Raw genomic sequence first — 25,267 nt, forward strand, 5'->3', positions numbered from 1 at the left:
TTCAGCCAGCTTCCACTGCGATGAGGAGAGCGACTGTCCCGACCGAAGCGACGAGTTTGGCTGCAGTGAGCAGGGAGCTGGGGGCGCGCGGGGGGCCTGGGGCTGGGGGCCAGGTTCCCTCTGCACAGTCTCAGCTTCGACTCTCCCCCACCTGACTCCTCTGAGCCATTGCCCCCGCTACGTCTCCCTTTGCTTCTCACAACTCTCACTCCTGCTCCCATCTCCCAGTGCCCCCCCAGGTGGTAACCCCTCCCCAGGAGTCAATCCAGGCTTCCCGGGGCCAGACAGTGACGTTCACCTGTGTGGCCATCGGTGTCCCCACCCCCATCATCAACTGGCGGCTCAACTGGGGCCACATCCCTTCTCATCCCAGGTGCGGCTCTGGGCCCAGGCAGGGACTGGGAGTGTAGGGGAGGCTGGGCTAGTGCCCCAGGCCTGACCCTGCCTCTGTCTCCGTGCCCACCAGGGTGACAATGACCAGCAAGGGAGGCCGTGGCACGCTGACCATCCGAGACGTGAAGGAGGCAGACCAGGGAGCCTACACCTGTGAGGCCATGAACTCCCGAAAAAATTCCTGATGGGTCCTGGAGCTCATTCCCCAGCGAGGTACCGCGGACGGGCTGGAGGGTGCTGGGCGTGGGCTGGAGTGGTGGCCACCTGTGGGGGGCCAGCTACAGCCCACTGCCATGCTGCCCAGCAGGGCCCTGCCCCGATGGGCACTTCTACCTGGAGCACAGCGCCTCCTGCCTGCCCTGCTTCTGCTTTGGAGTCACCAGCGTGTGCCAGAGCAGCCGCCGCTTCCGAGACCAGATCCGGTTGCGTTTTGACCAGCCCCATGACTTCAAAGGTGCATTGGCGGGTGGGCAGGTGCCGTGGTGGGCGGGGGCCAGGCACCAGGCTCCAGTGGGCTTAGAGGGAGGGCAGGTGGGAGAACAGCGTGCACGTGGGGCCAGGTTCGGGGAGGGACCCAGGGTTGCTGAAGAAATGCTGAGCCCTGTAAGAAGAGCATTTCAAGAGGAAAATATTTTTTGGAAAAGCCAAATCCACACTTGATACTTGCCTGTTTCAGGTTTTGAAGAGAGTGGGCTCCGGAGCCAGATTCCTGGTTCAGATTCTTACTCTGACCCTTACTACCTATGTGCCTTTGGTCAAGTCCCCATCTTGTGTCTCAGTTTTCTTATTTACAAAATTGGGGAGAAAATAATAAGTACCTACCTCCCAGGTTGTTAGAAGGACTTAATGGGTTAATATGTCAGCCTCTCAGAATAGTGCTTGGTCCGTGGTAAGTGCCCAGTACATATTCCCTGATGTCATCCTTATCCTGACAGACTGAGAGGTAACATTGTCCCCGGAGAGCGTAGGAGCCCAGGCTTTGGCACCTTCTTAGCCTAAGGCTGACCTCCAGCTGCGCCAATTACTGCCTATGCGACTTTGGACAAGTTTCTTGGTTTCTATGGGCCTCTTTTCCCAAACATAAAGTCAGGAAGCTGGACGCTATTCTCTGGCTCTGAGAGACAGAATGTCATGGGCCCAGACATCAAAAGCCCCAGGTTCAAGTTCCAGCGCTGTTATTTACCACCCGACGTCAAGCGGCCCCTCTTCTCATTTCCTTCATTACAGAAGTTAAAATGCAAGTAGAGGGCTTAGCACCTGACACAGTAAACATTCAACAAATATTGCTTATTATGTCCTTTCGTTGGTTGACGAACCTCAAAGTGACTCATAAAATGTAATTACCTCTCAAAGTTGTCCCCTAGTATACTTAGAATAATAATGGCCATAGCCACCATTTCTCAAGCACCGAGTTGGCACTGTGGCTTGATTTGCAGTCATTGGGTAGCCAGTAGTCCTGGCAAGGTTGGGGCTGTTTTTACTGTTTTCAGAGGAGGCTCCCGGAGCTCTGAAAGATTATGGGGTTTCCCTCGAGACATACAGCTATTTAGAGGCAGAACTGGAACCCAGGCCTGTCTGTTTGGAATCAGGGTGGACAGGGATTCCAAGGCAATTAGGTGGCCTGTTTGTGGATAGAGGGGGCCTGAAAACATCCCTGGAAGAGAGGGACAAAGACAGGTGTGGGGCAGTATACCCTGGTCTTGGGGGTAATGTGTGGTCATTCTGCAGATGAGGGGCTGGACTCCTCCCTGGTTGCAGGAGCACATTTAGTTAGGATCAAGGGGAAAAGCTGTTGGCAGACACATGTAGACGCAGAGGAAGGAAAACTTTCTAAGAGTCAAAACTGTCCAGACTTGAGTGGGACTGCCTTTGGAAGTAATGAGCTCCCCATTCCTTAGAGCTGTCTAGTGTGGTACTCACCAGCCACATGTGGCTATTTAAATTTAAATAAATTAATTCAGTTCCTCAGCACTCGAGGCACATTTCATGTGTTTAGTAGCCACAGTAGTTGGAAAGTACAGATTTAGGGCATTTTTATCATCACAGATAGTTGGTGCTGCTCTGAGATCTGGGAGGGTGCTGTAGAGAGAATTCCTGTGTGTGTGTGTGCGTGTGTGTGTGTGTAGGAGAGGGTTGGACCAGATGACCTGTTAGAGTAACAGCAACAATAACAGCTAACCATCCAACAGCAACAACACCTAACTGATTTTTTGAGCACTTCCTTTGTGCCACGCTCTATTTTAAGCATTTTATATGAGGTTGCTCATTTTATCTTTCTAATAACCCTCCAAGGCAAGCTACTATTACCTCATCTTATAAATAGGGAAACTGAGGCCTTTGCCCAGACTCACATCTGGAGGCAAGTAGAACCAAGAGTTAGGTGCCTGTTCTTCCGCCCTCTGTAGCTCTCTACTGCCCCCCCAGGGATGTTTTAACCCTGACAGTCCATGGATCTACTGACAAGCAAAAGACCCTGAGAAGTCCTGCTGTAAAGAATCCCTTTGACTTTTCTTTGACTCTGTGGTTCCCAAGTGGTTCTTAACCATCATTCCACAGCATTTACCTTCCCTAGAGCATACGTTGAGAACTGTTGCTCCAGACCTTCAGGAGGAGGAAAAATCTTTTTTTTTTACTTTGGAGGAAAGATTAAAATTCTCTCTAAACCACATTTCTTCCAGAACTCCCCCCCACCTTTCTGGATTTCCACCCCTCAAGGTGGGTGTCTCAGGCATATGTGTGCTGCAGCCCTCACCCCTCCCTCTCGCCACCGCAGGTGTGAACGTGACGATGCCTGCACAGCCCGGCATGCCACCCCTCTCCTCCACCCAGCTGCAGATCGACACCGCTCTGCAAGAGTTCCAGCTGGTCGACCTGTCCCGACGCTTCCTGGTCCACGATTCTTTCTGGGCTCTGCCTGAGCAGTTCCTGGGCAACAAGGTGAGGGCCGGGATAGGAATAGGGCCAAGCCCCTCCCCACATGCCCAGAACCTGCCTGGGTTCCGCTCCCTCTGAAGTTCATGGGCAGCAGGGCAGACTCAGCTGTGGGGAAGAACGCGGTCGTGCCCAGCACAGCCCCCATGGGCAGCAGCTCGTTCATCTGCCTGTCTCCTCCCACCCTCCAGGTCAGAATGCTGACTCAGCCTTCACAAAGCCCTCCCATACCACCCCACTCCTGGGCTGGGTTCAGAGCCCATCCTCTGGCCTACCTGGGCACCTTTTACACAGCATTATCATGTCCCCACCACAATGGACTGAGCACCCCAAAGGCGGAGCCCAGGTCCCATCCGTCTCTGCTCCCCTGTGCCTAGCTCTGTGCCAGGCACACAGTGAGCACCATGTCTTCAGAGTGAAGGAGGAAGGGGATAACTGGACACATGCCCATGGCTGTCCTGCCCTGATCTGCCCTGTCTTGGCCAGGTGGACTCCTACGGTGGCTTCCTGCGCTACAAGGTGCGCTATGAGCTGGCACGGGGCACGCTGGAGCCAGTGCAGCGGCCAGACGTGGTCCTCATGGGTGCCGGGTATCGCCTACTCTCCCGGGGCCACACGCCCACCCAACCCAGTGCTCTGAACCAGCGCCAGGTCCAGTTCTCCGAGGTGGGTAGTACCTGAGCCCTCAGGGGTGAGGGTCACGGGAATACAGGCTGGGCAGGTTCTGATGCGTGACCCCCTCCCCCACCACCTTTGTTTGCACCCAGGAGCACTGGGTCCATGAGTCTGGCCGGCCAGTGCAGCGGGCAGAGATGATGCAGGTGCTTCAAAGTCTTGAGGCTGTGCTCATCCAGACAGTGTACAACGCCAAGATGGCCAGCGTGGGGCTGAGCGACATCGCCATGGATACCACCGTCACCTACACCACTAGCCATGGCCGTGCCCACAGTGTAGAAGAGTGCAGGTGCCTGACCCAGCAGGAACCCCGACAAGGATAAGGGAGAAACAGCAGGGTCTCACAGTTTCTGTACCCACTGTCTCAATCCTGTCCCCACAGATGCCCCATTGGCTATTCTGGCTTGTCCTGCGAGAGCTGTGATGCTCACTTCACCCGGGTGCCTGGTGGGCCCTACCTGGGCACCTGCTCTGGCTGCAGCTGCAATGGCCACGCCAGCTATTGTGACCCTGTGTACGGCCACTGCCTGGTGAGTAGTGCCAGCTGGCACTTGGACACTGGCTAGGGGCAGGGGGCAAAGGCAAGGAGGGAGGCCCAAGCTGAGGCTTCCTTGTGTCTACAAGCTTAGCCCAGCCTCCAGAATGACTGCCATGGCTGCCAGACAAGCTATCATGACCTCTGGATGTATTAAGAGAAATACAATGTCTAGATAAGGGAGGTGAAAGTCCTACTCTCTTCCTGGTCAGACCAATCCTGGAGAATCCTATGTAAAGCATGGCCCTTAGCAGGGCGGCCCTAAGGGGAAGGAGCCTATAAATCATACGTTATTTCTTACAGATAGTGGAGAGAGGTGGGATTGTAGGCTGATAGAAAGCCAGGGAACACTGTTATCTCCAAATCTCTGAAGAGCCATCAGGGGTAGAAGGAACAGACTCCAGAGGGCAGGCCTGGCCTGTGGGCACAGATTGGAAGAGGAAGGCAAGTTTAGGTCAGTGTGGAATCTTCTATGGGACAGGCTGCATGTGAGGCGATGAGGTACTCATGAGGATGCAGCTGCATGCCCTCTGGCCCGCAAAGCTGTGGAGTAATTCCAGCACAGTGGCAGAGGCGGAGCCAGACAGCCTCAGAGGCCCACCCTCAAGGAGCCCATCGGTCCAGTAGGGCCCCACATTGGGGGCAGAGGGCTGCTCTAGAGACCCTGAGCCACTCTCTTTCCTTCTTTCCAGAACTGCCAGCACAACACCGAGGGGCCACAGTGCAACAAATGCAAGGCCGGCTTCTTTGGGGATGCCACAAAGGCCACGGCTACTGCCTGCCGGCCTTGCCCTTGCCCATACATCGACGCCTCTCGCAGGTAGGACCCACCTCAGGATGAGGTGGATGTGTCTGGGGGAGCGGGTGGTGCCGCAGGCTAGGGGCATACTCTGGGCAGGGAGGTAAGAGACCTGGGTCAAATCCTAACTAACCTGGCCACTAAATTGTCCTATGCCCCTTGACCTCTCCGGTTCTTTTCCATATAATGGGCCCATCTGCCTTCCTAGTGTTGCTATGAAGCTGCAGATCATGAACAGATGGATGGAGAGGTGATATCATGCTTCGAGCCCGCTTGTGTCCATTTTATAGCTCAGTGGGACTGTAAGACCTTGCCTGGTGCATCATTGCAGCCCTGCCCCATATCCTATCCACTCGATCCCCACAGATTCTCAGATACCTGCTTCTTGGACACGGATGGCCAAGCCACGTGTGACGCATGTGCCCCAGGCTACACAGGCCGCCGCTGTGAGAGGTAACAGAGGTTGGTGGAGGCTGAGGGAAGCAGGTCGTACTCTGGGGGGGCGGTATGAAAATGCCACTGACAACCTGTTCTCTCCCCCAGTTGTGCCCCTGGATATGAGGGCAACCCCATCCAGCCAGGCGGGAAGTGCAGGCCCACCAGTGAGTATCGCAGCCACCGTCCCTGGGCATCTCCCTGGGCTGCCCACCAGGCCCCAGACCTGAAGCCCATGATCTTTGGGGAGCGCCGCATTCTGCCCCTGTCTGCCTAGACAATGCTTATCCCATTCCCACCTACCTGCCAACACCTGCTTTGTGCTTCCAGACCAGGAGATTATACGCTGCGATGAGCGAGGCAGCTTGGGGACCACTGGGGAGGCCTGCCGCTGTAAGGTACACATGCCTCTCCTACCCCACCCTGGGCGCCTTGGGTCCTGGCACACGGCTGGGAGAGGGAGGAAGGAGCCTCCAGCCTTTCCACAGCTCCCTTGGCCAGCGGGTAGTAGCCTAGTTGGAGGCTAATGGGCCTGGCTGGCTAGTTTTCCCCCTCATGAGAGATGGCCTAGCATCAGCATCAGGAAAGAACACTTGTTGGGAGTCGGGTGACCCAGGTTCAAATCTCAGATCCTTTGCTAGTTGTTCTTTTTGCAGCCATTGTTATCTGTACTGTACATTTGCTTTTACCATACTTTAATTCTTACACGGACACGGCGACATAAGAATTAGCCTTGCCAATTTACAGGTGAGGAAATAGAGGCTCAGCGGAGGGAGATCATTCGCATTAAGAATGTCAGTGGAAAAGAACTGGACAGATTTTGGAGTCAAGCACCCCTGACCTTAAATCCAGAGTGGATTAGCAAGCCGGGTGACCTTGCGTAAATCATTTCCCATTCCTGAGCCTGTTTCCTCATGTGAAGCAGAGAAATATCACATAACCTCTCAAAGTACTTAGAGAGGAGTTAAATGGGATGATGGCTGAGCAGAAACTAGCACAGTGCATGAAACACTTCATAAATAGTCGCAGTAATTATTTTAAATCTAAATCTATATTTCAAATCTAAATTTATTTTTGAGCCCCCTAGCAACCAAAGAGAAAAAGGAAAAATGATTGGTTGCATAAGCCCCCATTAACTGAGTTATTCTTCACATGGTGGCAAACCCTTCATACACGTGCTCTTTCTGTGGCTCCCCCTGGCCTTGGGTCCCCATCTAGAATGTGGGCAGATTAGGATGGAAGCTCCAGGCAGCCCCTCCCGTGGGCCATCCTGCAGCTCCCAGCTCTGTGCCTGCAGAACAACGTGGTGGGGCGCCTATGCAACGAATGTGTCCCTGGCTCTTTCCACCTGAGTACCGGCAACCCCGACGGCTGCCTCAAGTGCTTCTGCATGGGCGTCAGTCGCCAGTGCACCAGCTCCTCTTGGAGCCGTGACCAGGTACCTATGCGAGGCGGGTGGTCGGGCAATCAGGCAGGATCTCCAAGCCCTGGGCTGGGTGCATCAAGTGCCAGTCCCAGGCCACAGCCCCATCCCGGCCTCTTCTCCCATCCCAGGTGCATGGGGCCTCCGAGGAGCCCTCTCAGTTCAGCCTGACCAATGCCGCAGGCACTCACATCACCACCCTGGGCATCTCATCCCCCACGCCCGGAGAACTGGCCTTCTCCTCGTTCCAGCGCCTCTTGTCTGGACCTTACTTCTGGAGCCTCCCTTCGCGCTTCCAGGGGGACAAGGTGGGTAGGGGCTGGGAAGAGAAAGGGAATTCTAAGCAGCAGGGACATTCTAGGCGAAGGCTCAGAAGCAGGGGTGTCGTGGTGCCTTTGGAGAAGAGGTGGAAGAGGTGGATGGGGCAGTGGGAGGGCCCAATCGTGGGGGCCCCAGCTGAGCGCTTTCTACCGTGTCCCAGGTGACCTCCTATGGAGGAGAGCTACGCTTCACAGTGACCCAGCAGCCCCAGCCTGGCTCCCCGCCCCTGCACAGGCAGCCATTGGTAGTACTGCAAGGCAATGGCATTGTCTTGGAGCATCACCCTTCCCAGGAGCCTAGCCCTGGCCAACCCACCACCTTCACTGTGCCCTTCCGGGAGGTGAGCAGCATTGTCTCTGGAGCCTTTGGGGGAGGGGGCGGGCCCCCTGTTCCTCCCACTCAGAGGTGTCATTATCCCAGGATGTCAGGAGTTGTAGCACATGTGTCCTTTCCTTGGCAGCAAGCATGGCAGCGGCCTGATGGGCAGCCAGCCACACGGGAGCACCTGCTGATGGCACTGGCGGGCATCGACACACTCCTGATCCAGGCATCCTACAGCCAGCAGCCAGCCGAGAGCAGGTGTCTGGGGCCAGGGCAGTAGAACAAAAGGGAGTTTGGGCAGGTGGCTCCTGTTTAAGCAGTGCGATGTGGTACAGCCAGACTGCCAGCTCTACCTCTTACAGGCTGTGTGGCTGTTTTGTGCCTCATTTTTCCCATCTGTAAAATGGAGACTGTAACAGTGCCTTCCTCACAGGGCTTGTCTCAGGTCGGGATCCCTAGAAACAAAGCCTGAGAGAGAGATTGGGGTACACGCGATTGACAAGGGGAACCTGGGAGGGACAGAGAGGGGGAGGGACACAGGAGGGGAAAGTGGCCAGGCAAGGAAGTGATTTCAGGGAAAACCTCAGCTTCATCCCTATGATGCTCTGCAGAGTCATCTTGCTTTGAGGCAAAGAGGCTTTTGTACCCTGGGTCAGTCTGTCATTGGTCACCCAGGAGAGCACAGAGTAGTGTGACCTTTCTGGGTGAGGAAGTCACATTCTCTGGAGAAAGTTGCAGGTTTAAGCCATTTGCCACAGCCCTCGCAGCAGCTGGGGGATGGGTGGACATCCAGTAGCATCACAACGGGGCAGTTGGGAGGGTGAATGAGATCATCGCCCATAGGACTCCAGGGATGCCTGGCACAGAGTGAGTGCTCATTCGTAGGGGCTTGTCACATCCAGGATCTCTGGCATCAGCATGGACGTGGCTGTACCGGAGAACACCGGCCAGGACCCTGCACTGGAAGTGGAGCAGTGTACCTGCCCACCTGGGTACCGTGGCCCATCCTGCCAGGTGAGCCCTGGGCCCCACACACCTGTCCAGCCAGCTTCCTCCATGGTGCTCTCCAGCTTCTCCTCCTTTAGGTCTCCCTACATCCCCAGGCCCACCTCAGCCCTGCTACCCAATGGTCCCTGCCCAGAACCCAGCCCTGCCGAGGAAGCCCCTCCCACTGCCATCTTCCTGCCCCCAGGACTGTGACACAGGCTACACACGCATGCCCAGTGGCCTCTACCTGGGCACCTGTGAACGCTGCAGCTGCCATGGCCACACGGAGGTCTGCGAGCCCGAATCAGGTGCCTGCCAGGTGAGTCCCGCCCTCCTTTCCTACCTCAGGGGCCTGTGGCCTTCAAGAGCCCAGCCTCAACCCACGCTCTGCCCCTCCAGGGCTGCCAGCACCATACCGAGGGCCCTCAGTGCGAGCAGTGCCAGCCAGGATACTATGGGGACGCCCAGCGGGGGACACCGCAAGACTGCCAGCCATGCCCATGCTATGGAGCCCCTGCTGCTGGCCAGTGGGTCCAGTCCCTGCCTGTACCTGCCCTTTCCTGAAATGTCCCACTGCCCCCTCCCAGACCCCCTTCCTCCCAGGCCCTTCTGAGAGGCAGTGGTTAAATCCTGGCCTTACCGCTTCTTTGATGTGTCATTTTGTATAAGATACACTTCCCTTAACACTGGGCCTCAACTTCCTCATCTGAAATGGGGACAGTGATGTACTCCACCTTGGCCTTAGCACAATGCCCGGCAATGGCTGGATTCAGAACACATTCGTTCACATGCCCACTCTTCCTCTCCCTTCTCCCCTGGTCTTGAAGGAAGAGCTGCTGACCTTTTAACTGGAAAATTTCCCCCACATTCTCAGAGCCACCCACACTTGCTTTTTGGACACAGACGGCCAACCTACCTGTGATGCGTGCTCCCCAGGCCACAGCGGGCGTCACTGTGAGAGGTGAGTCGGGTGGTGAACAAAATGGGGAGTGCTCAGGTGTAGCTGCCCCTGGAGTCAGGCTGGGCCCAGCCCTTCTGACCAGAAGGAACCAGAAGCCGCCTATTCACCTCACACAGGCCCCCAGAAAACAAGCAGGCACTCTCCCTGAGAGCCTAAACCGTGAGCCTGACATTTGAGACCTCCTCGAAGGTCTGGGCCTGCAGTTCGCCTCCAAGGCCCAGCACCCCCTGCCCCAGCCAGACCAGTCTTCCCAGAAAACCCCTCATTCTTGCGACGGTCCTAAATTCAAGGCCTGATCATGCTCACTGTGATCACAGTGATCACAGTGAGCATGATCACTGTGGCCTAGGGCATGTCCCTGCTCTTCCTCTTCCAGCTGTTTCCCCATCTGGAAAATGGGTGAGTTAGGCTAATAGATCCTTTCCGGTACTGTGAAGTCCCGAGTCCAATACAGGGCCTCCAGCACAGTGCCGGGCTCACAGCAGGCTCTCTGCAGGATTCCGTGGTTCTGTCCTCCATTCAGGTGCTTTTTTTCCTCCATAGGTGTGCCCCAGGTTACTATGGCAACCCCAGCCAGGGCCAGCCATGCCGAAGTGAGTAGTGTTGGGGAGGCCTTCTGGGTCAGGCTCCCAGTCTCCCCCAGGGGTGGAGCTAGCAGACTTTTGTTCTCCTTTGACCTAGGACAAGTAACTTTACCTTTCTGAGCCTCAGCTTTTTTATCTGTAAAATGGGCTAGTAAAAGGTCCCCCTGCCCCGGAATGCTGCTGTGAATATGTAGAATGCCTACGCATAGTAGGGGTGAGAAATAAACAGTTCCTTTCGTAGCAGTGAGTTAGACGCCCAGGGGTGGTTGAAATGGGAGTGCTTGGTGGCGGGTTTGGGGTTCCAGCTGTGGCTTCCCTCCACTTCAGGAGACGGCCAAATGCCAGAGCCAATCGGCTGTGGCTGTGATCCCCAGGGCAGCGTCAGCAGCCACTGTGACTCTGCTGGCCAATGCCAGTGCAAGGTTAGTCCAAACCCCTGCCCTTGGGAAGGCCTTGAACCACAGCCACAGAGGTTGCCAGGCTTCCTTTCACTGTACCCTTGGAGCTATCCCTGTGCCCCTGCCACGCTTCCCCTGCCTCTCTGTCCCAGCTAACAGGAGTGGGGGCCTAGGCATGGGGGCAGCCGGGGTTCCCATAGCTGCCAGAAGTGACTGGAAAAGCTGGCCTCACAGGTAGCTGGAGGTGCGAGAGACCCAGCCAAGATCCTGACACCTACCTTTTCGTTCATCCTCCCAGGCCCAGGTGGAAGGCCTCACCTGCAGCCACTGCCGGCCCCACCACTTCCACCTGAGTGCCAGCAACCCCGACGGCTGCCTGCCCTGCTTCTGTATGGGCGTCACACAGCAGTGTGCGAGCTCCTCCTACACCCGCCACCTGGTAAGACCCTATACATGCCCAGCACTGGAGCAAGTCGGAAGCCTGGCCCAATGGTGTCCCCATTGCCTAAGGGGACACCTTTCTCTGTGCCCTCATTATTGCCTGTGGAAACACAGATCCCAACCCTCACCTATAACCTGTTACCCCCCGTGACTCCATTATTGCTTATGTCAGCACTCAATCCAACCACCCTTCTCCTTCCCCCAAATGTCTTCCTCACTCTTCCATTATTTCTGTCCCAGCCCTGATCTCAGCAACCCCCATTACCCACCCTAATGCCTTCCCATGCCCCTCCCCGACCAAGGTGCTGGCCCCAGGGCCCAGGCTGACACCCATCCTCCTTCTGCTGCCAGATCTCTACTCGCTTTGCCCCCGGGGACTTCCAAGGCTTTGCCCTGGTGAACCCACAGCGGAACAGCCGCCTGACAGGAGGCTTCACCGTGGAACTCGTGCCCGAGGGTGCCCAGCTCTCTTTTGGCAACTTTGCCCACCTTGGCCACGAGTCTTTCTACTGGCAGCTGCCGGAGACATACCAGGGAGACAAGGTATGATGTGCAGCAGGGGCTGGCAGGCCCTCCCTGATTATCAGCTCTGTGCCAGGCGCCTGCCAAGCCCTGGGGCTAATGGGGACTCAGAGTCATGTTGACTTTAGAGCAGTCTGGCCCAGCAGCCACGTTGCGGTTAAGTGCACAGCCTTTGGGGTCAGGTAGGCCTCGATCTAAACCCAGCACTGCCACTTACCAGCTGACTGCCTTTTGATAAACCTCAGCTCCAGGGTGGCTGAGAAGATTGGAGATGGTGCCTGGCACATAGTAAGTGCTAACCCACTGATGATTATTAGCTTTCATGCAGCCCTCAAAACACAAGGACGGATGATACAGTTTCAATTTCATTCATTTGGTCACACAAAATTCAACTGTGCTCTTGGCTCTGTGCTTGGCGTTGAGCATAATAATTCTCTTTATGGGTCACATTTACTGAGCTCGTACTCTCTGCTTGGCACTGTTCTGAGCACTTTGACATGTGACAAGTCACAGCTGTGTGAGCTACGTACTGCTACTGCCCTATCTCATCAGTGAGGAAACTAAGGCGAGAGAGGTTAACTGGTCTGAGCTCCCACAGCTAGAAGGTGCTGATGCTGGAATCTAAACCCAGGTCAGAGGCTGCCCTTCAATACTACACTAGGCAGAGATGAACGTGTCTTTGCTGTTCCCAGTCCTGGTCCAATGGGGAGGTGATGGAGATGCTGGTGTTGTGGGGTGCAGGGTCAAATGTGTTCCTTGAGCACTCAAGGCCACCTTGTGCCCCCCTGGGAAAGTGGGTCTTGGTCCAGGAGTACCCTGCTGGCTGAGGCCAGTGCTCAAGCAGATGTGTCCCTACCCCACGCCCAGGGTCCCAGGGAGGTCAGGGACACTTAAAAGGGGGAGACCCAAGGCTGCCTTGTCCCTGTTTCTTAGACAGACTCAAATATCGCGATTCCTTGAGCACTCAAGGCCACCTTGTGCCCCCCTGGGAAAGTGGGTCTTGGTCCAGGAGTACCCTGCTGGCTGAGGCCAGTGCTCAAGCAGATGTGTCCCTACCTCACGCCCAGAGTCCCAGGGAGGTCAGGGACACTTAAAAGGGGGAGACCCAAGGCTGCCTTGTCCCTGTTTCTTAGACAGACTCAAATATCGCAGCCTGCTTTCAGGGCTGGCTGCCTTCCAGTCCTTTCCCACTTCTCGGTTCCTCCTCTCCTGGCCTCCCCACCTGCCTCCCTGCTGCCCTGCCCTGCGGTTCCAGACCCCTCTCTCTGACTCCCTCCCCTGGCATTTCCCTGCACCCCACAGGGGGAGGCATACTTTGCGCGGATGCGCAGGGCTCACCAGGTAGGCCCCTGATCTGAGTGGTGTGAAGCTGATGTGACATGGGCATGGTGTGTTCTTGGATGCCCTCGGTCCTGCTTGGGGAGATGCCCGGTGCCCAAGGCAGTGTGGGTCTGCATGAACCCAGGTGGTGCTCGATGGCCCCACGACCAGGGCACTGCTGTACCCAAGCCCCGCGAAGCCAGGAGTTAGAGCCAAGAGGGGTGTGTGCCTCATCCGCTGTGTGGTCTGGTCCTGGTGCCAACCATCTGTGGCCAGAGTGGTAGCTGAGGTGGCAGGGGAACTAACTCAATGCTAAACCACATGACCATACCTGGCCCCTAGGTTACCCTAGCACTGCCTCCCATGCAGCCTCCATCAACCCTCTCTGTGCGTATGCCCCGCCAGCAGCCTGGAATTAACCCCTGTGTGTCAGCCTGGAGAAAGGAGCATGCATCTTTCTCCCAAATCAACATGGACCTGTCTGGCCACCATATCCACGGGGAGAGGACACTCCCCAGGGCTCCAGCTCCAGGGGCCTGGAAGGTCTGAGCTGGCTTATGCCCTCCACCCATCAGAACCGCACATCCCTCTCAGAGGAGCAGTTGCGGGTAGCTGTGACAGCTGGGAGGATCCCGGGGCTCCCAGAGGCCAGGGGCCGAGCACAGCAGCTATCACAGGTAACTCAGAGCCTGGCTGGCACAGGCCATGTCAGGGGGCCCAGGAAAGAGACCAGATAGCATAGTCCAAGCAGGAACCTTGAACCGAGGACCTGGCCTTCTTGGGCCATTTTGCCCCATGCGAGGCCAGGCCCCAGCCTGATGCCCAGTCCACTCCTGTGTTGCCCTTGGGAAATATTTCAGAGCCCTAAACAGCTGAGGTTGACATGTGGGCATGCATGGAGCGTGAAGCCCAAGGAGTGGCCTCCCCAACGACAGACACTCTTAGGACTACCTTCAGTCCCTCTAGTGTGAGCTGGACAGAGCCGTCTGCCCCTCTCCTGCCAGGGGCACACTGGTGTAGGCTTCTCCCCGTAGTCAGCTGGGCCCATCCAAGGATAGCCCCACCAGGCTCATGAGGAGCAAGAGGATGATGGGTACAGGGGCCAGAGCATCAGGCATCAGCCCTTGTGAACAGATAGCACAGGATCAGGCGACCGGCTGGGCCTGGTGCAGCCTGGGGGAAGGCAAAGCCTCATGGCACCCTTTCCGTCCCTCTCTGCTCCTTTTCTCCGTCCTCCCTCTCCCGGCCCCCCAGGTGGATGAGGCCCAGAGGCGGATGGATGCCGAGATCTGGCAACTCCTCTCCAGCTTTGCTGCTCGCCCCCATCCCCCTCCCCGGAGGCTTCCGCCCCATCCCCAGCCTGCAGCTGCTCTGCGGGCAGCCCCACCTTTCTCCCCTTCCTCTTCTTCCTCCTCAGTTCCTCTGTCTTCCTCAGCAGGCTCTCAGGTATGTGCCAAGGCACCCACCAAGGGACCCCTACCCACCACGTTTTCTAGACATGAGTTGTTTCTGAACCAACTTTACAGATTCTGCCATTTCTGCATACTACCTGGACTGTTATTTACTTCATATTTCCCTTTAAATGAATCATATGCCAACTCAGTTTTACTGCTTATACATTTTTTAAGATTTTTGTTAAAATGCAGCTAACATACAATATTATATTAGTTTCAGGTATACACCATAGCTATTCAACATTTATATACCTGAAGAAGTGATTACCATAAGTCCAGGCCCATCTGACACCTTACAACACTATCACAATATTGACTATGGTCCCTATGCTGTACGTTACACCACTGTGACTTATTTGTTTTATACCTGAAAATTTGAACCTCTTATCCCTTTCGCCTTTCCCCCACTTTTTAAAAATTTTCAATCACAGTCGAGGTTCAATATTATTTTATATTAGTTTCGGGTGGGCTACTTACACAGTTTTAAGTACACGTTAAAACGACCACTAAATTTTAAAATGTTTTCTGGTGTGGCGCATCACTCACCTTGGGGTCCACAAGAGGCACGCACCAGACGTGAGGTGACACCCAAACCATGCCCAGCGAAAGCAGTTTGGGGTGTCTAGGTCCAGACAGGGGGAGCAAGTTGTCCAAGAGCAAGGCCAGAACCTGGACTGTGAGGGTGGGGAGCTTCTACCCCTCTGCCTTTGTGGGTCCCCCCGCCACCTGCTCCCTCAGCTCTCACTGCCTGTCCTTCTGTCCTAGTTCTCTCTGTCCTACGAAGGCTTCTCTCTGCTTCCCGGAAGCCTCTATTACTGGCAGCTGCCCCAAGCCTTCCTGGGGGACAAGGTAACAAGGAGTTGGTGGGTAATAGGGGTGTCACCGAATCCTAAAACATCAGAGGGCCTTTCGTCAAAGCTCTTTATGATAAAATGGGTAGATCGAGGCCCAGAGAGGAAAAGGGATTTGGCCTGGGGTGTCACGTTCAGGTCAATGTAGGGCTGAGGTTGGATCAGCTCAGCCCTTACCGTTCCGTGGCCGTAGGGCCCCGGCAAAGGGGCCGTCTTAATTGGGAGGTAGACACCCCTTCTTTGGGCTCCCTTTATCCTGTATTCGGATCGCTAGCTCTTGGCACTTCATTCGTTCATTTGAGAAGCATTAATGAAGTACTTACTGTGTGCTGTATTGTATATGGGCAAGAGAAAAAAGGCGCTGGCCTCCAGAGCTCACTGTTAGTCTGAACGTCATGCTCGTCATCATCAGCATCGTCATCGTCATCGATTATTATTATTATTATTATTATTAGCATTAGCATTAGCATTAGTGTTAGTATTGACATCACTTCCATCTTGTTCCAAAAACAATTTAGAGTCCTCTTAATAAATACACACACTGTGCAATAAAATAGCATGCAAATGAGAGTCTGGTCCAGAGGGAAATGAGGGCAGGGAAGCTTGGCCAAAGCCAAGGATGGAGCCGAGTGTGATAAGGATTTGGCAGTACTGAGGCTGTGAGCTCACAGGCACTGTGCTGAGTGCAGTGGCCTGTGATACTTAATCATGCTACTCTTCCGGGTAAGTATTATTTTTACTCCCTTTTCCATATGAGGCAAGTAGGGCTCAGGCAGGGTAAGTGACTTGTCCAAGGCTGTCCAGTAGAGCTGAACTTGAACCCTAGTCTCAGACTGCAGGGTCTGAGCCCTTTATGATAAAACGGGTAGATCGAGGCCCAGATCAAGGCCCTTTGCATTCAAATCAAACAGGACACCACTTGTTTCATGGTTATCTGGTTATGGCCCTGAACTCCTTACCTTACCCTGAGCTTATGGAAGATATGCTCAGGGCCCATGTAGCCCAGGGCCTGGCATGTGATCAATAGGCATTTAATACACGTTTACAACTGAATGAACACACAGATGAACAAATGGTCTAGGCTCGGCATACCGTGGTATTGATTTGAACATCTGCTCTGGTGGCAGAGGAGAGAAAGGAAAGTCCTGTGGGACAGAGCTGAGGCCTTGGCTGACCACATGAAAGCCCTCTGGGGCAAACATAAGGGCTCTTCCATTGTGCACAATAAAAAACCCAAGTCCGGCAAGTCTGGAACAAAGAATCTCTTGGCTCGTGTAACTACGAAGTCCAAGGATATCTGGTGTCAGGCATGGCTGGATCCAGGGGTTCATTAGGACTTTATCTCAGTTGGCATCCTTCTCTGGCTTCTAATCTGACTAGTAAAGAGAGTTTCTCTGTTCCAGTAAAAAGAGCAGACGTGCCAGGTTCACGTGTCCACCCCTGACGGAGCGGCGGGGAGGCGGGGGTGGGGGTGGAATGCACAGACTGGCCAAGCCTGGCTCACGTCTCCATTCACGACATAGGTTCATTTAAAAGAAACCAGGGAAATGGATTCCGAGCAAACAGTAGGGAAATGGATTCTGAGCAAACAAAACCCACCTGCCCAGGAGGCAAGACCTCCCAGGGGCCACCCTCAGCTCTACTCCCATTGCTGAGAACTTTTGAACCTTCTGCAACCTCCTTGTGGTGGTCACTGTCATTCCTGTCTGCTTTGTGGGAAATTCCTTCCAGTGAAAAGGACTAGGAGCTTGTTTGCTGGGATTGTCAGGCAGTGGAAAATGGGTAACCCCATAAAACAGAAAAGAGGCTGCTCAGGGTCAGCTCTGAGGCTCTGAAAGAACTGAGAGAGATCCCGTCTCCTAGGCAACCACAAGCTACGCACACCAGCTTCTGGTTGGGTGGGCAAGGGAGGTGGGGACAGCACCGACGCAAAATATCCCAAGAGGCTCCATTCCCTCACTTGTGTGGTCATATGCCCCCCAGAGGAGGGCAGAGTCAGGTTGTGACTGCGGAACTGCCTCTTTGCAGGTGGCGGCTTATGGCGGGAAGCTGCGCTACACTCTGTCCTACTCAGCAGGGCCACAGAGCAGCCCACTCTCTGACCCCGACATCCAGATCACGGTGAGCACGTGGATTCCATGCCAGGCGAGCAGTAGGGGAAGCCAGAGTGCATCCTCAGTGTTTCTGTTCTTTCAATTCAGCACTCGGCGGGCCTGGCATGGGCTGGGGGGTTAGGTTCATGCCCCCACCTCAGCATCTGGTTGGACACTACCCAGGCAGAGGCCCAGATGCCGGGAGAAGGGGACAGTGGGCATGTACCAGATTTCTGGGGCACACGAGTCTGGGAGACTAGAGAGATGTGAGGCTGGTGTTACGGAGAGGCTGGAACAGATGGAGGACCCCACTGTCAGTTCCCCTCTCAATCCTGCTGGCGTCTCCCCAGGGGAACAACATCATGCTGGTGGCCTCCCAGCCACCGCTGCAGGGCCCCGAGAGGAAGAGCTATGAGATTGTTCTCCGAGAGGTAAGGGGCACTTGGCCACCCTGTGTCTCACCCTCTCCCACCCTCCCCCCTTGCTTTGGAGCCTGGCTTTGCTGCCAGCTTCCCTGCTTCTCACACCCCTATCCTTGCCTCGAAGTCCTCCGCCAGTGCCTGGAAAGTAGGCACTGAGGGGCACGGAAATGAGACGCAGCACACAAAGTCCAACACCCCTCACCCACACTTGCTGCCATTTCCCGACCCAGGAATTCTGGCGCCGGCCTGACGGGCAGCCAGCCACACGCGAACACCTCCTGATGGCACTGGCTGACCTAGACGAGCTCCTGGTCCGGGCCACGTTCTCCTCGATGCCAATGGCAGCCAGCATCAGTGCAGTCAGCCTGGAGGTCGCCCAGTCTGGGCCCTCAGATGGACCCCGGGCCCTCGAGGTGGAAGAATGCCGCTGCCCCCCAGGCTACGTCGGCTTGTCCTGCCAGGTGAGTGTGGCCAGTCCAGATGCCTCTGCTCTGGCACAGCTGGATCAGCAAGCTGATCAACTGGCATTTCACTGGCCTATGACCACTGTCGTGACTTTAATGTACTCTGCAATATCTCATTTATTTTTCCCACCAGCCCCAAGAGGTGTATAATTATCTCCTTTTAACAGGTTTTTTTAAAAAATGGAGATACGGAAGGGTGAGTGACTTACCAAGGGCACACAGCTACCCTCTCTGGAGGTTAAGACCTAGCTCGTGCTGTCAGGATATCCGCCAGAGACGGGAAGATCATGCAGAGAAAGAAACAGTACTGTAGCCTAAAGCAGAGCGCAGAAGTGCCTTAGAGGGGAACAGCGTGGAGCGGGGTAGGACTCAAGGCAGGAAGGCAGAATAAGCAGAAGCTCAGAGGAGAAATATTTGGGAAAGTAGTCCACAGTGTAGAAGGGTCACCCCTGGAAAGCTGGGGTGGTGTGGGAAGCACTTCCTTAGGCCTGGAACAAGGCGAGCTGAGCTGGGCCCCAGGAAAATTTCTCTGCCAATTATGAATGAGATGGATGGATGAGACTGGGCGTGGGGACAGGGAATCCTACTGGGAGGGAAGGGCAGAGCCGGTGGAACAGAGGGCTGTCAGTTGGAGAGAATCCAGGAGCACCTGCAGGGCTTGGCTGGAGACTGAACTCCAGGAGGGCGGAGCCTGAGCTGAGCTGACTGTTGACCACCAAATCCCCAGGCACGCAGCAGGTGACCAGTTAGCAACAGATGAGTGAACGCGGAGCTGGGGAAGGGGAGAGGATGGGGCTGCAAGGCCAGGTGGGTGACACGGAGGTCCGGCGTAGGAACAGCCAGCACCACCCCCCGCCCCGACATGGGAACCCCAATGTGGGAAGTCTCTGCAGTTTTATATCTTTGCACCTGTGCTGTGGCCCCGAGTATCCAAATACACGAATTTCACATCCCGTGAAATTATAAAATTTAACACATTTTGAAGGAGAACCCCTGGGGAGAACAGAATCTTTGGTGCACATTTTCTGTAGTGAAGCGAAACAGATTTATAAACATGCCTTTGAAACGGTTGGGGAGGGTTGGAGGGCCTGGCGAGGTTTCAAAGAACGGGTAGCAAATAGAAATTCATTGTTTTCAGAACCTATGATTACTCACTTAGAATGGGTGAAAACATCCTCGGTTGTATGTGTGCGGCCTCTTTCACTTAATTTAGTGAATGTAAAAATAGTTGTAAAGAGAGCTTCAAGGGCTCATTCCAAATCTAGGTCTCCTGAACCCCCTTTTTCCATCTAGGGGTTACGTTTCTCAATAAAGACCCTACCAGAAGAATTTTCAGTAACGAAGTCCTAGGGATGGAGATGGGTTCTCCATTCAGGATAAACTATTATTTCAGTGAATTCAGATGGCTGGAGATGCCAGGATGGGGTCAGACAATATACCCAGCTTTGGAGTATTGAGAAAGTGAAGACGAAGTCAAGGAGGAGGGCTGCTAATCGAGGACTCGGGAGTGGAGGGCCGGGCCTGGGTTTTCCCCTCCGAGAGTCAACGGGAGTCTAGATGGTGGATGGAGTTGGAGGGAGAGTGCTTCTGAGTCTGCTGGCTCCAGTGGTTCTGGAGATGGAGACCAACTCTCCTCTCTCCCCACCCAGGACTGCGCCCCAGGCTACACACGCACTGGGAGTGGGCTCTACCTTGGCCACTGTGAGATGTGCGAATGCAATGGCCACTCGGACCTGTGCCACCCAGAGACTGGGTCCTGCTCGGTAAGACACAAGCAGGGCCAGGGTGGGGGGTCAGTTTGGCTGGGCCTCAGTTGGATACCAGGGCTGGCTGTGGGACAAGGCGGGGTGGGCTCGGTAAGGTAGGCCTGCCTAGGTCCAGGTGCAAGGTCATAGGGCACGGCCTGTGAGACAAAGCACCTAGACCCACAGGTCTGCTCAGCGAGGGACTGCAGGCATAGTGGGGCAGCCAGAACTATGGAACAACATTCTTCTTTATAAAGAAAACTTCGATTCCTGCAATTTCTTATTACCAAAGTGACACGTGTTCTCTGTAGAAGAGTCAGAGACCACCCAAAGTAAAAATTCCCTGTAACTCTGCCACCAGCAGGCAGCTCTTTTGCCCGTTTTTCAGGCTGATATGTACACATATCAATATACTTTTTGCTTTGCAAATAAACATGGGATCATTATGTTTCGTGATCAACTTTTCTCACAAGTTCATGAACATCTTTGCGTATCATTAAATACTTTTTTATGCCTGAACTTTTCAGAGTGGGGTATGTATAGCCCTCCAGCATGTGTAGGTGGTTGACAGAACAAGGAATATTCCATGTTAATAAGAGGAACATGGATTTCTTTGGCGAAGGATATAAAACCCACACATTTTTGTAATAAAGCATCTTTTTTCAAAGCTCTTCCCCTACATACCTAGGTGTATATATTTTTACTTTACTATGATATCACAGGTGTTTAAGTAGAAACATCCAAGGAATGTAATCAACATCATCTTTTTTTGGTAGATACTGGGCTCGATGTTCTATTTCATTTATCCAGTTCCCTTTTCATGCATGTTTAGGTTTATTTCCAGCATTTTGCTTTTATAAACACCAGTGAGACAAACATCTTGTAATAAAATCTTTGTGTGCTCCCATGATTATTTCTTTAAGATAAGCTCATAGACATGAATTTCAAGATCAAGAGATTGCAGATTGTACGGCTTTTGGTGGAGTCTGCCAAACGATGGGTGGCTGACATTTTGTTCCTTGCAGCAATGCCAGCACAATGCTGCTGGGGAGTTCTGTGAGCTGTGTGCACCCGGCTACTATGGAGATGCCACGGCTGGAACACCTGAGGACTGCCAGCCCTGTGCCTGCCCACTGGCCAACCCGGAGAACATGTGGGTGCCCTTGTTCAAGGCCCAAGGAGGCATTCTCCCTGGGGAGCAGAGGGCACTACTCTGGCCTCGGGGGCAGAATGAAGGGAGCAGGGTGGGGCATGAGCGTCCCATGGCATGACCTTTGCCTCTTTTATTCCAGGTTCTCCCGTACCTGTGAGAGCCTGGGAGCTGGTGGGTACCGCTGCACAGCCTGTGAACCTGGCTACACTGGCCAGTACTGTGAGCAGTAAGTTTGCAAACAGAAGGGGTGAAGGGAGGGGGCATATAGTAAACTCCTAAGCGAGAGCCCAGGATGGTGTTGCTCAGAAAGGTCTCCACCAGGATCATGCCCCTCCCCTCTCCAAAACCAAGATTCTTCACTATCCTTAGGACAAGATTCCTCACTGTCCTTAGGACAAGCCCAGGCTCCTCAGATAGCTTTATCAATCTTCAGTCTCATCCCACTTCTGACACCCAACTCTATTCTAGCCGGGCTTAACTTCTCGACTGCTAGATATTCAGGTCTTCTCTTGTGCTGTTTCCTTCACATGGAACGTTCGTCACCCTCAAACCTCCCCTTCCTGGGGACTCCTGTTTAGCCTTCAAAGCTCTGCTTCCTTCATTCATTCGGCACATTTTTATTGAGCATCTGCTGTGTGCCATGCAGTGTGCCAAGGTATTGGAGATAAAGTGGTGAACAAAACAGTTTCAGTCCCAACTCTTATGGAGTCTACCACCTGTAATGAGAGACAAGACAGCAAAAAAGTGACTATACAAATACATAATTGCAAACAGTGAGACGTTCTCTGAAGAGTACAGCCTGATCCGAGGGAATATGACAGCCCAGAAGCCCCATCCCCTGGGAAACCTTTTCATTCTCAAAGCTGGATTAGTGTCCCCACTGTGTGCACTCACAGCCTCCATATTGTCCCTCTCTCTCATTTTACATAGTTTTCATGTTGATTTCCCAACGAGCGAGTTCTGTAAGAGCAGAGGCTTCATTTTCACTCTTATATTTCCATAACCTAGCGTCATAGTTGCTTAATAAATGTTTGTTGAATGAATATTTTCCTGGAGAATGAGGGCTTTACCACCTCCGTTACCCAACCTGCTGACTCCCCTTTCTCAGCTCACTGAGGACCTGAGGGGCCTCTTTGGTTTCTGAAATCCTTCCAGAACTCTGAGCCTCCTCACCCCGCACTGGGCAGTCAGCTGGGCTTCTGGCTCCCCAAGTCCACTATGAGGCACTGAGTGCCCTGGGGGCTGACAGAGCTGGTCGTTGTTCCTCTCTATAGGTGTGCCCCAGGTTATGTGGGGAACCCCAATGTGCGGGGAGGCCGGTGCCTGCCACAGGGTAAGTGAGACCATGGCCTTGGGTTGGGGCGATAGGCAAGTCAAGGAGCCTAGGGAGTTTGAGAGATACTAGGTCTGAGGGGACAAGGCCAGGGGGAGGGCATGCCAGTCTTTGGGAAGGCAGAGATATCGGAGACAGTGCCACATGCTGGGGACCTTCTGCCTGAATGGCTTCTTCTGTTCCTCCCCCAGCAGACCGGGCCTCGCTGGTGGTCCAGGTGCAACCAGCTCAGAGCATAGTACCCCAAGGTGGCCCCCACTCCCTGCGGTGCCAGGTCAGCGGAAGCCCACCACACTACTTCTACTGGTCTCGTGAGGATGGGCGGCCCTTGCCTAGTAGCACTCAGCAGCGCCATCAAGGTAACGTGGCCCCAGGCCCCTCAGCCCCTTGAGTCACTCCAGCAGGAGGAGAGGCACAGGCCTTTCCCTGCCTTGCTGGGGTCCTGTCCTGACACCCAAGGTTGGGTGGGAGGAGGGGTGCATCCGCACTGACGAGCTGCCATGCTCTCCCCACCAGGCTCTGAGCTCCACTTCCCCAGCGTCCAGCCCTCGGATGCTGGAGTCTATATTTGTACCTGTCGTAATCTCCATCATGCCAATACCAGCCGGGCAGAGCTGCTGGTCACTGGTGAGTTCCTACTTCCCCCATTCCCAAGACTACCTTCCTAAGCTGGGCTGCAGACTGCAGACCCAGGCAGCTGGTTCATTCATCTACCAGGGGGGATGGTAGTTGCTTGGATGAGGGTGCTGGCCATGGAGATGAATAGAGATAATGGAGTCAAGACTGGCTTTAGAGCAGAATTGTGAGACTTGATTGTGGTCACTGAAGGAGAGAGAAAAATCTAGGGTTATGCCCAAGCGTCTGGTTCCTAGCAGCTGGGCCAATGGGGTGCCATTTACTAAGATGGGAGAGGTTCAGTAGGAGAGTGTCTTCATTTGCACTCCTGCGAAAGTTGAGTCTGGATTTGTGTGTAAGTAGTTCATTTGGAAGGGGAAGTGAGAAGGGAAGAGAAGGCATCCAGTAAAGTTATCGAGCAAGTTACCACCGTGAGCAGTTGTCATTTAATGCAGCAGAGAGAACTCTGGGAAACTCCAGCGTAATACATGCACCGTAGAGTCATCCCTCCTCGGGGTCAGGGGAGCTGGGGTGTGTGTACACCACCTCCTGCCAGTCATTGACTGGGGCCTGTTCTAGGAGCGTCAATTTTCCTGTATTCTGTTCCACCTCGTGGGCAGGCACAGTGGTCTCTGGTGACCTGAGAAAGCCCTTGTGCCACAAAGTACAGCAACTGGCAGAAGTCAGGCAGGGTGGCAGCGAAGTGACAGGGTGAGGGACTGAGCAGGGCACTGTCAGCACCTGCTACAAACAGGTCAGAGGGAATCACCAGTTTGAACTCGTTAAAGTTTGTGATGTTTGAGGAAACATCTAAGTAGGTACATCAGGCAGGCATTGGACATGTGGGACTGGAACTTAGGAAGGAGGCCCTGGCCAGAGATGAATTTGGGAGCTATTGCCTTAGGGATGAAGTTTAAAGCCACGGAGTAGGATGAAATTACCAGGGAGAGTGCAGGTCCAGAGCCCCAAGGGAACATGTCAAGTCGAAGAGTCTTTTTTACAGAAAAAGAGATTGAGCAGTTGGGGTGAGTAAGCTAGGAGGAGACTGAGAGAGGTGTGTGTTGGAAGCCAAGAGGAGAGAAGGCTCGTAGGAAGGAGAGATTGGCCTCACCAGATGCCCCCGAGAAGTGAGACATGGCAGAGAAACAATCCTTGGAGGTTGGGCTTTGACAAGGGCAGTTTCCAGTGGAGAGTAGGGGTAGAAGTCAATTTGGAGTGAGGCAAAGAATGGATGGGAAGGCAGCAAGTGTAGACAACTCTTTTAAGAGGTTTGGCTCTGAGGGGAGGCTAAGAAATGGGGCAGTAGTAGCTGGAGGGAGTATGGAGTCAAGGGGGCCTTTTCAGGGATGAGAAATTCTACAACGTATTTGTCTGTGGAGAGGGATGATCCCATGGAGAGGAAGAGGAGAGACTGATATAGCAAGAGAGGGCACAACGGAGGGCGGAAGTCCTTGGCGGTGGGGAGTCTCCAGCACTCAGAAGGTGGGTGGGGGTTGGAGGGAGAGTTTCATTCTTCAGGGACCAAAAAGGAGGGAGGTGGGCAGATTTGGGAAGATTGGAAAACTCCTGACTCGTAGTTTCAATTTTCTTAACCGTATGAATTAAAGCAATTAGCTATGAAAGCGGAAGACGGGGAGGAGGTGTGAAATGGTTTTAGGGAGGATAGAAACTCGAACCAGACAGAAACCCAGTTGGAGTGAAGTGCAAAATGTTAAGAGCTCATTTGTGGTCTGTGGTCATGAATCAAAGCCAAGTGGGCTCATGGTGTGATGTTCTCTGATCACAGCCCGCTGGCTGCTCAGTGCCAGCAGACTAAAAGGCGGGTAATGGAGTTCGGATGGATGAGGGAGGGAGATGCCAGGGAGTGGAATAGAATCTAAACTAGACTTGGAAGGAAGTGGCACCTGGATAGGATGACTCACTGGGGGGCCTCCCGTCCCTACAGAGGCTCCAAGCAAGCCCATCACGGTGACGGTCGAGGAGCAGCGGAGCCAGAGCGTACGTCCTGGAGCTGACGTCACTTTCATCTGCACAGCCAAGAGCAAGGTGGGCAGGGCGGGGAGTGGCCATCGGGAAGGCTGTCTTCTGGGG

At 54.2% G+C, this 25,267-nt stretch overlaps 1 protein-coding gene across 1 annotated transcript in view; it reads left to right on the top strand.

The window, feature by feature from the left end:
- The first annotated feature begins 570 nt into the window (after positions 1-570).
- The window catches only part of HSPG2 (heparan sulfate proteoglycan 2), a 53,469-nt gene continuing 28,772 nt past the window's right edge, over positions 571-25,267 (top strand). Inside the window, exons 1-32 of the mRNA XM_015598855.2 lie at positions 571-606; positions 701-847; positions 3,167-3,330; positions 3,811-3,990; positions 4,092-4,288; positions 4,382-4,529; positions 5,227-5,354; positions 5,700-5,786; positions 5,877-5,935; positions 6,099-6,166; positions 7,045-7,206; positions 7,323-7,499; positions 7,673-7,852; positions 7,973-8,091; positions 8,736-8,847; positions 9,026-9,139; positions 9,220-9,347; positions 9,695-9,781; positions 10,325-10,374; positions 10,693-10,787; positions 11,062-11,202; positions 11,556-11,747; positions 17,380-17,472; positions 17,795-17,875; positions 18,097-18,327; positions 19,980-20,093; positions 21,101-21,228; positions 21,368-21,454; positions 22,503-22,561; positions 22,753-22,920; positions 23,078-23,188; positions 25,122-25,222. Of these exons, the coding sequence (XP_015454341.1) occupies positions 3,181-3,330; positions 3,811-3,990; positions 4,092-4,288; positions 4,382-4,529; positions 5,227-5,354; positions 5,700-5,786; positions 5,877-5,935; positions 6,099-6,166; positions 7,045-7,206; positions 7,323-7,499; positions 7,673-7,852; positions 7,973-8,091; positions 8,736-8,847; positions 9,026-9,139; positions 9,220-9,347; positions 9,695-9,781; positions 10,325-10,374; positions 10,693-10,787; positions 11,062-11,202; positions 11,556-11,747; positions 17,380-17,472; positions 17,795-17,875; positions 18,097-18,327; positions 19,980-20,093; positions 21,101-21,228; positions 21,368-21,454; positions 22,503-22,561; positions 22,753-22,920; positions 23,078-23,188; positions 25,122-25,222 (3,747 nt within the window). The 5' untranslated portion in view covers positions 571-606; positions 701-847; positions 3,167-3,180. The remainder of the gene's footprint in view (positions 607-700; positions 848-3,166; positions 3,331-3,810; positions 3,991-4,091; positions 4,289-4,381; positions 4,530-5,226; positions 5,355-5,699; positions 5,787-5,876; positions 5,936-6,098; positions 6,167-7,044; positions 7,207-7,322; positions 7,500-7,672; positions 7,853-7,972; positions 8,092-8,735; positions 8,848-9,025; positions 9,140-9,219; positions 9,348-9,694; positions 9,782-10,324; positions 10,375-10,692; positions 10,788-11,061; positions 11,203-11,555; positions 11,748-17,379; positions 17,473-17,794; positions 17,876-18,096; positions 18,328-19,979; positions 20,094-21,100; positions 21,229-21,367; positions 21,455-22,502; positions 22,562-22,752; positions 22,921-23,077; positions 23,189-25,121; positions 25,223-25,267) is intronic.

This window comes from Pteropus alecto, unplaced genomic scaffold, assembly GCF_000325575.1.
Source record: "Pteropus alecto unplaced genomic scaffold, ASM32557v1 scaffold39, whole genome shotgun sequence".
Lineage (NCBI taxonomy): Eukaryota > Metazoa > Chordata > Mammalia > Chiroptera > Pteropodidae > Pteropus > Pteropus alecto.